Source organism: Styela clava, chromosome 11, assembly GCF_964204865.1.
Source record: "Styela clava chromosome 11, kaStyClav1.hap1.2, whole genome shotgun sequence".
In the NCBI taxonomy this organism is placed as follows: domain Eukaryota; kingdom Metazoa; phylum Chordata; class Ascidiacea; order Stolidobranchia; family Styelidae; genus Styela; species Styela clava.
The window spans coordinates 13,936,861-13,948,955 of NC_135260.1; the positions used below are offsets into that span (position 1 = coordinate 13,936,861).

The 12,095-nt window shown below is 34.3% G+C and overlaps 2 protein-coding genes across 2 annotated transcripts; both read right to left on the bottom strand.

Moving 5' to 3' along the window:
• Positions 1-182: 182 nt before the first annotated feature.
• On the bottom strand, positions 183-6,717 carry LOC120346943 (carbohydrate sulfotransferase 1-like). The gene is made up of 4 exons (XM_039416735.2): positions 3,333-6,717; positions 2,430-2,523; positions 790-901; positions 183-577 (listed from the first exon to the last, which is right to left on the bottom strand). Exons 1-4 carry the CDS (start codon positions 4,135-4,137, stop codon positions 350-352), a joined length of 1,239 nt encoding a protein of 412 aa, XP_039272669.2. The 5' UTR covers positions 4,138-6,717; the 3' UTR covers positions 183-349.
• A 1,291-nt stretch (positions 6,718-8,008) lies between these two features.
• Positions 8,009-11,318, bottom strand: LOC120347902 (carbohydrate sulfotransferase 1-like). The gene is made up of 4 exons (XM_039418014.2): positions 10,153-11,318; positions 9,922-10,018; positions 9,476-9,593; positions 8,009-9,053 (listed from the first exon to the last, which is right to left on the bottom strand). The coding sequence occupies exons 1-4, from the start codon at positions 11,048-11,050 to the stop codon at positions 8,826-8,828; spliced, it is 1,341 nt and encodes a 446-aa protein (XP_039273948.2). The 5' UTR covers positions 11,051-11,318; the 3' UTR covers positions 8,009-8,825.
• Positions 11,319-12,095: the final 777 nt, after the last annotated feature.

Here is a 12,095-nt window from a genome sequence, read left to right on the forward strand (position 1 = left end):
AATATATCAAAGTGTGTATTCGTTGTTGGAAGAGAGGATCAGGCAATCGCAGAAATTCGCTGTGATAGAGATCAATATAAGGTCCTATTTGCCTTCATAGAACACAACGCCAAATTGGCTATATAAAATAGGATGTACATTGATTAATGACACCTCTAAATTCCAATAATAAACAATGGGAATGAAACTATTATATATATATATTACAACGTGAAGTAAAAGAAGGCGTTTTCAAGCAGAAATAGATAACAAAAAAAATTTGGCTGATACAGTGGGTTTGAGCAATAAAATACATTGACGCAAGAGAAATTTGTGGAAATTTTGCGGATGGCACTTTTTCTTCCTTGGTTTACCAGAGTATCTTGGTGGTGTCCGCCAATTCCGCAACCGTATTTACAGTTGTATAATTAAGTTTTTCCAGAACTTTCTCGCATATTTTCTGAATTCCTGAGACGGTACTAAATGACATCGAATTCCTCCACTTCTGTACGGTAGTCGAAGGATCTCTAATCGTTCCATAAGGATTTCGTAGTTGTTTCTCAAGTGTTATGAAACTCTTCAGCACAGCGTTCCTGTTCTAAAATTAAATAATGATTTCAAGCATAGTCAGGAAAGGATTTTGGAGTTATTTTAGTTCGCCATTATAAAATGATACATAAACTCAATGACATATTTTATCGGGAAATGAATAATTTTGTTTTCTATCCAAGATATCAACAGAGGCAGGAAGAATCAAGTTGGGTACTTGTCGGTGACGATTTAGCAAAGTGAACAATTAGGATAATTTACCGATTCTCCCTCTTTTAACTTCTTTTCTATTTCGACTAGTTTCTTGTGCGGTTGAATTGTTGACATTTTTAGCCAACCTTCAACTTCTGCTGGTAATTCTAGTCCAAGGAATCTAAAAATATACCTATTTTATAATCTATCTGTGATTTACGCCGGTTATAGGTGTGAATCCACAAATATGGAAGAAAATTTTAAGTCAAAACAAGACGCTGCCAATAAAATACTTTAAGGATTTAAAATATAAATAAATCAGATAGTTTTTCGCTCTAATGTAAATATTTATAATTATATATGTAAAAATTTCCCGAGACAAGCAGGCTTGCATAAAGGGGATTGGCATAAAAGGCAACGTACATTCATAAATACCACTGGGTTATATGTACCTTTCGTGATTGGAACGACGAAGCCAAGAGTTCATTTAGAATGTACTTCAAAGATCTACACATGTTCATGAATATTGATCGGCGTTTCTAAGGCACCGTTTCAATTCTGAGATCAAGGTTACACTAGTAGTTCGTTGTATATATACATTTAACAACGCAGCAAAATAGTGAAGGGAGAAACCCAAGGGAACAAGTTAATTAGGTTTTGAAGTAACGTTGGCGTTGAATAATCTAATAATATACGTATGTTGGCAATTTTTTAGCAAAGATTGACATTTAGTTATACTAATTTCATCAACATTCTCTCCTCGTGTTGAGTGTAACTACATGATTATCGACGTTGCCTTAATGAGAAATACTTGTCAACACGCAGACACCCAAAACGTTGTTGTTGGGATATAAGCAGTAGTGGGATTCAGCCGGTTCTATAGACCCGTCTCACGGAATTTTATGAGATCAGCGAACCGGTTAGCATTACATGACTTTTTGTAACAGAACCGCCTGAAAATATATATGACATTTGTGTGATGGAACCGGCTGACAAAAATTTTGAATCCCACCACTGGATATAAGGGATGGAAAGTCGCCATTATTTTAGTCATTGAGTTCGGATTCAATTATCCAGTTTATCAAAAACGAATAACAACGAGCGGAACCGAATAAGATAGGCACGGCGACATTAAATTGATGCAATATATGTAAAGAACCCATATGATCGCGTCATTGCTTAATGGATTCGACCGTCCTTGGTAAACGAAGGCTGAATTATGCACAAAAAACTATCACTGGTATATGATTGAAATTGTTTTTTTTTATACGAATTATCGTACGTTGGCACTCATACAATGTTCTTGAATGATTAATCACAGGCGTTTGTCTGTTCTGCGCCAGGGCCTGAACTGACTCACAATTTGTTGGGTGCAAAAGTTCTTAGCTTGGTGTTTGAAATTTTTATCTTTTCATACCATTTCCAACGATATATATACTATAAACAAATGTGTGAATTCAACATCCACGCATCAAGTTGAGTTTCAGTAAAATTGAGTGTCTTGTTTCAAAAATTCCTATCTAATTTGAAAAGTTCATGTCATAAAATACTGTGTTCATGTTATGTAACAAATGCATTCTCAAATCACTTCTAATTGTGGCCAACTTCAAAATTCTGAACGACATAAATATATATACACTTACGAACACTGCGCCGCATAAAATATTTTCCATTTAAAATTTGAACACTTTTAAGATTTCTATACTTACCCATAAATTTTACTCGCGGTAGATATCGGTTCCATTGAAGCATCTTCGTATCGAATTCTGAGATATTTCTCGTCTCTAATCAACAATGGTGGATCTGAATAGTTTTAAACTTGTTTATTTCAATTTTTAGTTCCAAGTATTCAAATTCGAAAAATCCATTTTATCAATCAACTTCTGGTATCTATCAAATGAAAACAAAAATGTCAGAAGTTGGGTTTTTTAGAAATTACCATCAACGTTTTATATAATAGATAAAGAAGACGAAGACGTCATATTTTTCTAGTTATATACATTGACATTATGAAAGTTTGACAAACACACATATTACGTTATTGTAATATATCGTTATTTTGCTTATTGGTCACGAGAATTAGCATCATGATCTTGTCATTAAGATTATCACATCGAATTTGATTATTGGATCAAATAATCACGACCGTGTATTCAGCTATATTGAGACATTGAATATTTTCGGTACAAAAAAGCATTATTATATAAATAGTCCATTTTGTAATAAGTTGTAACAAAATAATGACTATTTTGCATGGGAACTGGAACGTTCTATTCACAACACGGATTCGAAACCACACATTGACATAAACTTTACTTATGCGAATTCAAATGAGTGCCACAGACGTTTGTATCTCAATATAGTTTTAAGTCCGAGGCACTTTTGTTCGTAATCGTCAGAATATCATTAGGTATTTTCGAAAAACAACTTTTGCATAACTTAAAATAGTAATCTACGTTCCTAAAGTATCCTTACATTTTATGAATACAAATTCACCAGCGCAAAAACATTGAGTGGAAAATTAGGTAGTTGGCCCCGCTGCCCCAATCGATAGCAGTATAAGTACTTTCTTGAATATGAATTCTTGATTTAAGTGTATTATATAATATTACCCGTAGTGCCGTTGATGTATTCCAAGTTTCTATGAATTCTGGAACACAGTTCACCCGCTTTTTGCAAAGCATTCGACTCTTTCAATTCTAGTTTTAGTTTCGAGGAAATAATAGCTCGCGGGTCACGCAGAAGATGAATGACGTATACATCTTTTCCTCGCTTTTTGAAGTCTTTGTAGATTTCTTCGATATCTTTCAGAGAACATATCCTGAGCACCTTGAAGGCAACAACTTCAGTCTGAGAACAAATCGTTGAAATTACGTCTGCTCGCAATGGAAATTCGCATTTTTGTGCAATCGATAAAAAGGTGGAACTTTTACAGAATTGCTTGTATCGAATACTCAAAGCGTCTGATCGGGAGGCAAAACATGCATTGTTTATGACACACCCGGACACTGTATCGCTTGCTTTTGTGAAGTTTCTGGCCAATTTGAATGCACTTGCACTGTCTGAAAATTGACAGTTCATCATTTTCTTCAAAGTTTCGAGTCTTTCCTCGTTGAAAAAGTGACAGTGTGGTGTGTATGGGAACAAAGGCTCATAGAGGTAGAAAGCGTTTGTATTCTTATTGAACATTTCTCCCATGAAGGTAGAACCTGACCTTTGGTTGCCGTATAATATCACAATTTTCTGAGGTTTTTGAGCATTTGAAACAGACATTAGTTTTCTTATTTGGGACGTGACAGGGAAATATTGTTTCACGTCAATCTTCGTATACCCCATACCGTGGAATGCATAAAATACTATTGGTGTCATTAAACCCATTAGGAATATTCTCCGCCTCGCAAATCTGTTTACAGACATTTTATCGTTCTACAGTTCTAAAAATCGGTATGTACTTTAATTAGAATTTCGATAACCAAATGAAAATAAATTAAAACTAAGATTTAATATTAAATGCAGAACCACGCGTTATATGCCCACTTATACTTATTGGATATTCTTAGTAGTAGTAGTTCATTAATTTGTTGTTTTCAGAGCAGTGTGCAAATGAGGTAAACATTTAACTAAAGTGTAAAGCTGAAAGTATTTGCGGTTGCCGTATTTGGCGATACCAACCTACCATCATCAAAGATAAAAAGTTTAAATGAACGTTCTGTTCGCGTTATTCACAATAAAAAGCATCACATCATGCATGTGGTATCGTGAGCTGTCTATTGCTTGTCGTGCTCTTTACTCAGCGCATCCTGTGAATTTTGAAATACAACAGAATTTTTTATTAACTACCGTATATCCGATATCTAAAAAAAATTTCTATTATATATAGCTGACTGTCAATTTCAAGAAAAATATATGGATGGTCTATATATATATATACCAAAGACGTCTGTTTTTTTTTAATTTTGTTTAGTCCAAATGCGACATGACTGAGGCAATATAATTTTGCCTTTCTTTCCAAGAATAAGATAAATAGAATGCTGTGATAGAAGCTCACTCATATAACTAACGTAAATGTAAAAGCAAAATATCAAATTCAGATACGAGACAGACGGGTACTCGTATGATAGTTTGCCACGATATTCACGGTAATGTTTTTGCTGCAATTGATCTACATAATCTCACAACCTGATTAATTAGTTCGAATTTTGCTCTAGACTTGTTAAGTGTTGCTGCATTCTGGCGACTGGGCAATTATTCTATATCGATGTCGTATGACAAAACTTTTCCTTGAACGTTATACTGTGTAATCCGTATTCTAACTCCCAGGTATTTCAACCAAAATCTATCTAATATATCCGATGACCTCGCTATGCTGAACTTGAATAAAAATATTGGCAATGTTCAACTTCTATTCCAACATCGAGACAACCTTCACCTCTTATAATAGTTTTTATAGCCACCGTCCTCCTTTTCTCGACTGTTTTGGAATGATAATATTTGATTTGGTTTAGTGCAACTCGAAAACAAATTCATTGGTTTGACACGAAGTGAACCTATACAACATTTCGCCAGTTTGTTGTTGTTTTTGTATAGATCTTTAAGAAATCACATTCCTTCGCCACCAATGAGCCAAGCAATTTCAAATTTTCAGTATCTAAAGATGAAAGAAATCGCCAGATATCTAATGCTAAAATTGTTAATGTTTTTTATAATTTCAATGCACGCGTTAACATGACCTTCAGTGCAATTCTGTTACCATTTCATTAACATTCTGTACAATCTTTTTAACATTTGGCGGGATTATTGATGGCATTAGGGCGACAATATTAGTCATTTGACCTTCATATATTTGAGAATTACAACTTTTTTGTATTCTTGCGCGGATTTCGGAACGGCAATTTGGTGAAAATGTGAAAGCATTAAACATTTTATGTTGAAAATGAGAACTAATATGAAAATTTTGTTTTTATATCCACTACGAAACAGCACAAAGTTTTTTTGTGTACCATATCAACTTATATAAACGACCTTAATCTCATACAAACAAAGTATTTTGACCTCGCTTACGTTATAAGAAGACGGGAGTTTGATTTTCACTAAGAAAACAAAGTGGACTAAAATTTATTGTAATAACCCTTGACAAAAACCACAAAATCTTCTTAATTTGTATTAGTCACTTTCTTTGAACTATAAAACACAATAGTGAAAAACCGTATACTTGCGTACTTGAGTAAACAGAATTCAACTTAAGGCAAAAATGGGCACATTGTTTAAATTCATCTCTTGAACCCTCGTTAGCCTTTGATATCGACTGAAAAACTAGACCCCACATATGATATAAGGAATCAAGGGCCCTCTCAAGTACTGAACTTACCTGGTAAACGATTATAGAAGCCTGGGATGTACACAGACTTCATCTTCCATTGAACAATATAAAATTGCTCAATCGATTAAATCTTGCGGAAAGCTGTTTTTACAGTCAAGGGTTCTGTTGTGCTATATTTATGGAATCGAATAAATTTTCGAGACGGCATCGCACACTATTCACAAATTTGTATATTTACCGCGTTGTGCGTATCATAGACCAATCTCTAGATGACTAACTTAAACTGTCTTATATTATAGCGTAGATACGCAGATTTAAAGTACCAATTTATTACGATGTTCATTAAGTTTCAATACTATGAAATTCATTTAATTTCACTGCTGTTTGTGAAGTAAATGAATACGGTATCACCTGGTAAAAAGGTCATACGATGCCACGTTAAAACAGACAATTTCCATTAATCAAGGTAATAATATATTTTCATGACGCGCACGACTTGGCTATGCAAAACTATAAAATTTGTTCATACGGGAAGTTAAGATTCTGATTGGTACTCGTCTGTATACTTTTATTGACGGCTTTGATTGATCTACGAGTCTTTTACCGCTGTTTTACACCACGTTTCCATAATGGCTGATGGGACATTTTTGTAAATTCAAAAATATATTTTGTTCTGGAGATATGGACGCACAATGTCGGTCGTAACCTCACTATCAATTTAGAACCTGATTCCTATTTAAGCTCTTAATTCAACATATAGAGATAATACTTGCTTAACTGTATATGGCTTTGATGTTGTCAGTGGATTATAACGTAAATACCAACTGATAAAAAATCAAAAGTCGGTATTTGATACCGCAATAAAATATTGATACATAATCGAAGATGATGGTTCTGACATTTAAATTAGTAACAAAATTGTCTAGTAAGATCACCACGTGAAATCTCAGTTGTGCACAATGAATGCCAAAAATTCCACCATTACATTTTAATTTAAGTTTAATTAATAGTTTATATTACTCCAAACTTACTGCACTGGTACGAATAATGGAATAAGGCGTAAGAACCATGCTGCTTTCCGTCAGCTTTGCAATGTAAAAAAAACTGTACATTGCATGCGCTACCAAACGAGTATAAATGATTTATATTATTAGACTTCCGATCTCATGTGCAAAACATCTCGTAATTTAATTTTCGCTCCTCTTTCTGTAAAATCTATCTCACAGGACAGAACCGACCGAAAGTGAAATCTATTACCGTGTGTTATGATCTACTCGTCAATAACGTTCTGGCAAGTAATCAAAGAAAACGTTCGTGAAAGCTCTTCCTGTCATTAATGGGCGCGAGGATTATATTGCTCAGCGCTCTATTCAATATACTGCCTCATCCTCGCATTGCGATGCTCTACGGCGACTTGCCAATTCACTGTCGCAAATAATGAAACTTGCCATACATTGGCCAGAAATGGAGTGTCTGAGAGTGATCGCTTTATTGTCGATGCAAGCTTGATTCAACTGTGATTGGAACTAGGGTAAAAGAGCAGCTAAAAGGAACTTCCGTTTGGCAGGCTGCTGTCACGTCTCTGGTTTTCACTATCTCTTAAGGGAATAGAATATTATCACTTTATTTTTGCTTACAATTAAAAGCGTTAAATGTTCTGTCATATTGTTTGACTAAGCATGATCGAAGATACGTGGTTATGAATTTATAAAACGTGTTATACGATACATCCCATACGCGCGGAAAATACCCATTGTATTCGAAAAATAAACTTTACGTCCGGAATTCAAACCAATGGACATAAAATAGATGGCAGCGGGTAAATTGCAAAAGGTTAAAGCAAAAAATATCTCATATTATGTGTTATTACTCCAGGCTGAATTCTTATACAAAAGCTCCTTTTGATTTTATCTAATCATCTTCCAAAAACTCATTTTTAGTTTATTGAATTCTTCTTCTCTCACAACCTTTCATCATGATTTTACAGATTTATTGTACTGAGATAACTTATAAATTATGAAAATATTCCAAAGTGATTGTTGGAAAACGAACTGTGTTTATTTAGCAGTAAATACTGAAATGATGCCATGCGCGTTGGTCACTCAGAGAGAGCGACAGCAACTTTCGCAATTTCCATTGAAGAGTCGGTAATGGACAAGTACACAAGATGCAATGATAAATCGGTAAACTTTCTGTAAAATGTCGAGCGTTACAGGAAAATCATTTTAATGAAGTATATTACTTTTTTTATACAGAAGAACATAGACTGTCAAACTGGACCGTACTCATGCGAAAGTAGAGCATTTCGAGATTGAATGATTGCGAGAGTGTAGTTTTGCGAGAATGAGCTGTCGCAAGAAATAAATTAGTGATATAGCGATTGCTATTCGGTTATGACCTCCCCGCTATAGTCAAGCCGATGCAGAGGATTGGTGATCCAACTATTTCCATATCCTATAGCTGAACTGGTTGGTTATATGATATCAAATCGGATTTCATGTCTCCCGAGATAGTTATAAATATCCCAAGTCTCAATCATAAAAATCTTGATGGTCTTCTAAATACAAAACTCAAGCACACAGGAATTTTCGTTTTTAGCAGAGACAATGGGACATGCACAATGCTGACATCATTGTTATTCGTATTCAAAGATAGAGAGAGATCCCAGTCACAGGAACCTTGGCACAAAGGCGCCATCCAAGTATGCCGAGATCTATATAGTTTCATAATATTATTATTATCTATATTCTATACCATCATCATTTGTTCATTTTTGACGATTCTGTTAAAAATATGTCTTTGTTAAATTAACCATATCAAGTTTTGAATTGAACATCTTATATCTAAGCATTTCAAAAACATTTGCGCATTTTTCTTGAACAAGCTGAGCAACAGAATACGGCAGAGTTATTCTCCATTTTGTCAACACTTCTTTTGCGTCTCTTGTTGTTCCGAACGGGTTGTTCATTTGATGTAAAATCTCTTTGCTTCTAGTGTAGTTTCTTATTTCTTTCTGTGAGGTTATTCATAAAATTAATAAGAACAAATTTATACAAAATCTAAAAACAAATGATTCAGTTATATTTGATATATGTTTGATGTATGCGTGTATGAACGTAACGATATGATACAATTGGGAAATCGCGAGTCTTAGAAATCACAGAGAGTGAATTTGGACAAAGCCTATACAATTGATTTCCTCAACGTTGTTTTAATGTGATTCCAACATTCTCTTATTGAAAACATTTCAAAGTTTTTCAAAACTAAATCTTTGGTCTTGAACCGGATCAAAAATGATCAATCATTATTTATGAATTTCCCCGTCCAACTATGTAATATTGATTGCATTTTGTTTGGTACCTTCACCACCTGAACAAACACTAGGACCTAAATGAAAGCCGGTTTCAGCATCATACTAGACACCAATTCTATTACCTTTTCTAGAAGCGCCTTTTCGTCTTCTCTCCTAATCCTGTCCAAAATGCGATTCATACTTTGGTGGGATTTTGAAATGAATCTTTCAACTTCCTCGCTCATCGGCTTCCCAATAAATCTGAGTATAAAAAGATAAATATGAAAACATATGATTAATAATATGAACATTATATGAAATATTTTTTTCAATTCTTTTCGTCAACGACATTGTGCTTGTTTTTATTATGCGCGGGAAACTCCTCTCCACACATACGTTTTAGATTCCAAACTCAAACCAGGGTATAGTAACATGATTGACTGTACTTCTCAATCTAACATTGGGGCTGTGATAAGTTGGACATACAATGCTGAATGAACTACATCAGAAGCCTCATTAAGTCCTTTTTATATTTCAGCGTACATCATTTGCAACTTTCTACGACATAATAATGAAAACATATCTGAACCTGTATATTTTTTCAGCAGTTTCGAATGGATTCACAGTGAAGTCTTCGTGCCTAATTCTCAGGTATCTTCCATCCGAAATTATATTTGAACCGGTATCTGTAAAATATATCAAGTTAACAACGTCCGAAATAATATTATGATATGACAGTAAATGATTTTTTCATCTGAAATTTTAAGACAGAGTCAATGGAATAGGTATGACAATGATGACCTTTCATTTTTCATCTTACCTGCTTCTAGTCGACTGACATATTTCATATTTCTGTTGTATCTGTCACACAAAATATTTGTCTCCGCCGAAGCGTTATGAAGTCGGATTCCATCCACTTTCAAATTTACTCTTGATGCAACCACTGCTCTTGGATCTCGAACGAGATGAACAACAAAAAGTTTAACACCTTTATCTTGCAAAGTCTTATAAATTAATTCGATATTCTCGATGGTGCATAGGCGAATGATTTTATATGCTACTATGTCGCTTGTTTTACATATTTGCCCAAGTATTGTCGTATTTAGAGGATAACCACATGCTGGAGATTCTGGGTCAAACTTCAAGTTTCCATCTTGCGTCAGTTTATCCACGTTCTCGTCTTTCTCATACTCGCATATTTTTGCATAGTTTTTCAGCAACGGTTGATGGCTAGTTTCAAAACAAATGTTGTTTTTCATACATTCTGCATCCTTATCAGTAAATTTAGTTCTATCAAATGCGTTCACATACGCTTGTTTCAAGTTATCAAAATTGCATTGTAGAAAATCGTTCAACAAATCCACTCTTTCTATTTCCAAATATTTACATTGCTTGGTGAATGGAAATAATGGTTCGAAGAGATAAAACGCTTTAGGATTTTGGTTGAAGATTTCACCAACAAACGTTGATCCAGATCTCTGATTTGCAATTAAAAGAACAACAGTTTTTTCCTGCATCGGAGGACCGGTGTTATTTATCCATGATATTTCCTCTCTCAATTCCTGCCGGATTATCAATTGTTGAGTCGGATTCACCGAGGAAGTTTTCATCATATTTCTCCACGTTAGACATATTGTAATAGCGGCGACAAGGACATATATCACTCGGTTAGTTCTCCATATTTCCCAGTGGATGATTCTTTTTGCAGTACATTTCATACCCGTATAAAAATTTAAATATATACAACTTCTAATCTATAGCTATGATAACCTACTATTTGCTAAGCTTACATTAGTTCGCTTGAAGCGCGTCTTTCTAGTCAGTTATAACCATCAGTTGTGCTTCTTGATTTGCCTCGGGCATAAAAGTTCACCAATATTTCGATTGGCAACGTTTAGATAGACGCATTTATTTATATGATTTTTGGATGTGTTTTAACAGCGTTTCAATCATGTTTACTGTGTAATCATTTCCAAGACGTACACTGATTGTATAGCAATATTGAATAAATAACACAGGCCTGGTATGTATGTATTATTGGTAGGGATGTGCATTTTCTAATATCTGATGATTTCAGATTCGAATATTGTTGTCGAATCCAATCTCATCTCGAATATTTGGAATATATTCAAATATATGTGACATTTTCATTGTGATGGGTCACATAAATTAGTGAAAACATTTAATCCATCACTCAGACAGTTTGCCGAGCATTCACACACAACAAGAAACAAGTTTCATCAATACCTCACAAGAACTAAAAGAGTCGTAGGTCAAAAATCTATATGTCGGCAATTCGAAATTTCTGTCTGAACCGATTCGAATAATATACTATTCGATTCGAAATGCCCAGTCCTAATTATTGATCAACTGAACTATTCTATTCCATCATAACTATAGTTTAAAAGAAAATTCTTCGAAGAAATTATTTTGTCGCAATTTCTAATATAGCATAACTACAAATGATAAAACACATATTTTTTACTGGCTTACAAAAAATATGATGTGATGCATGTTTAACAAACGGCTCTAGGTACAAATTAAAACACCAATTTAAGATACGCACAAACATGCGATCTGTAGAAATGGCAATTAAGTTATTAAATTCGCGCTTATTATGGCTGTGGCGTCTTTCAATTTAATACTCTAAATTTCATATTATATATTTGCTTGGACAACGCGATAAGGGTGTCTCATAAATGTCCTGTCCCACTTATTCTGCACTTATTCCACTTGACTCACACTTGATCGACAATTGACTCA

Coding starts and splice junctions, on each gene's coding strand:
- LOC120346943 (XM_039416735.2), bottom strand. CDS start 4,137: ATGTCTGTAAACAGATTTGCGAGGCGGAGAATATTCCTAATGGGTTTA. Junction 2,524..3,332: donor ATACATCAACGGCACTACGG/GTAATATTATAT, acceptor AAAACTATTCAG/ATCCACCATTGTTGATTAGA. Junction 902..2,429: donor ACCGCGAGTAAAATTTATGG/GTAAGTATAGAA, acceptor GTATATTTTTAG/ATTCCTTGGACTAGAATTAC.
- LOC120347902 (XM_039418014.2), bottom strand. CDS start 11,050: ATGAAATGTACTGCAAAAAGAATCATCCACTGGGAAATATGGAGAACT. Junction 9,594..9,921: donor ACTGCTGAAAAAATATACAG/GTTCAGATATGT, acceptor TTTTATACTCAG/ATTTATTGGGAAGCCGATGA. Junction 9,054..9,475: donor AAAAGGCGCTTCTAGAAAAG/GTAATAGAATTG, acceptor ATAACCTCACAG/AAAGAAATAAGAAACTACAC.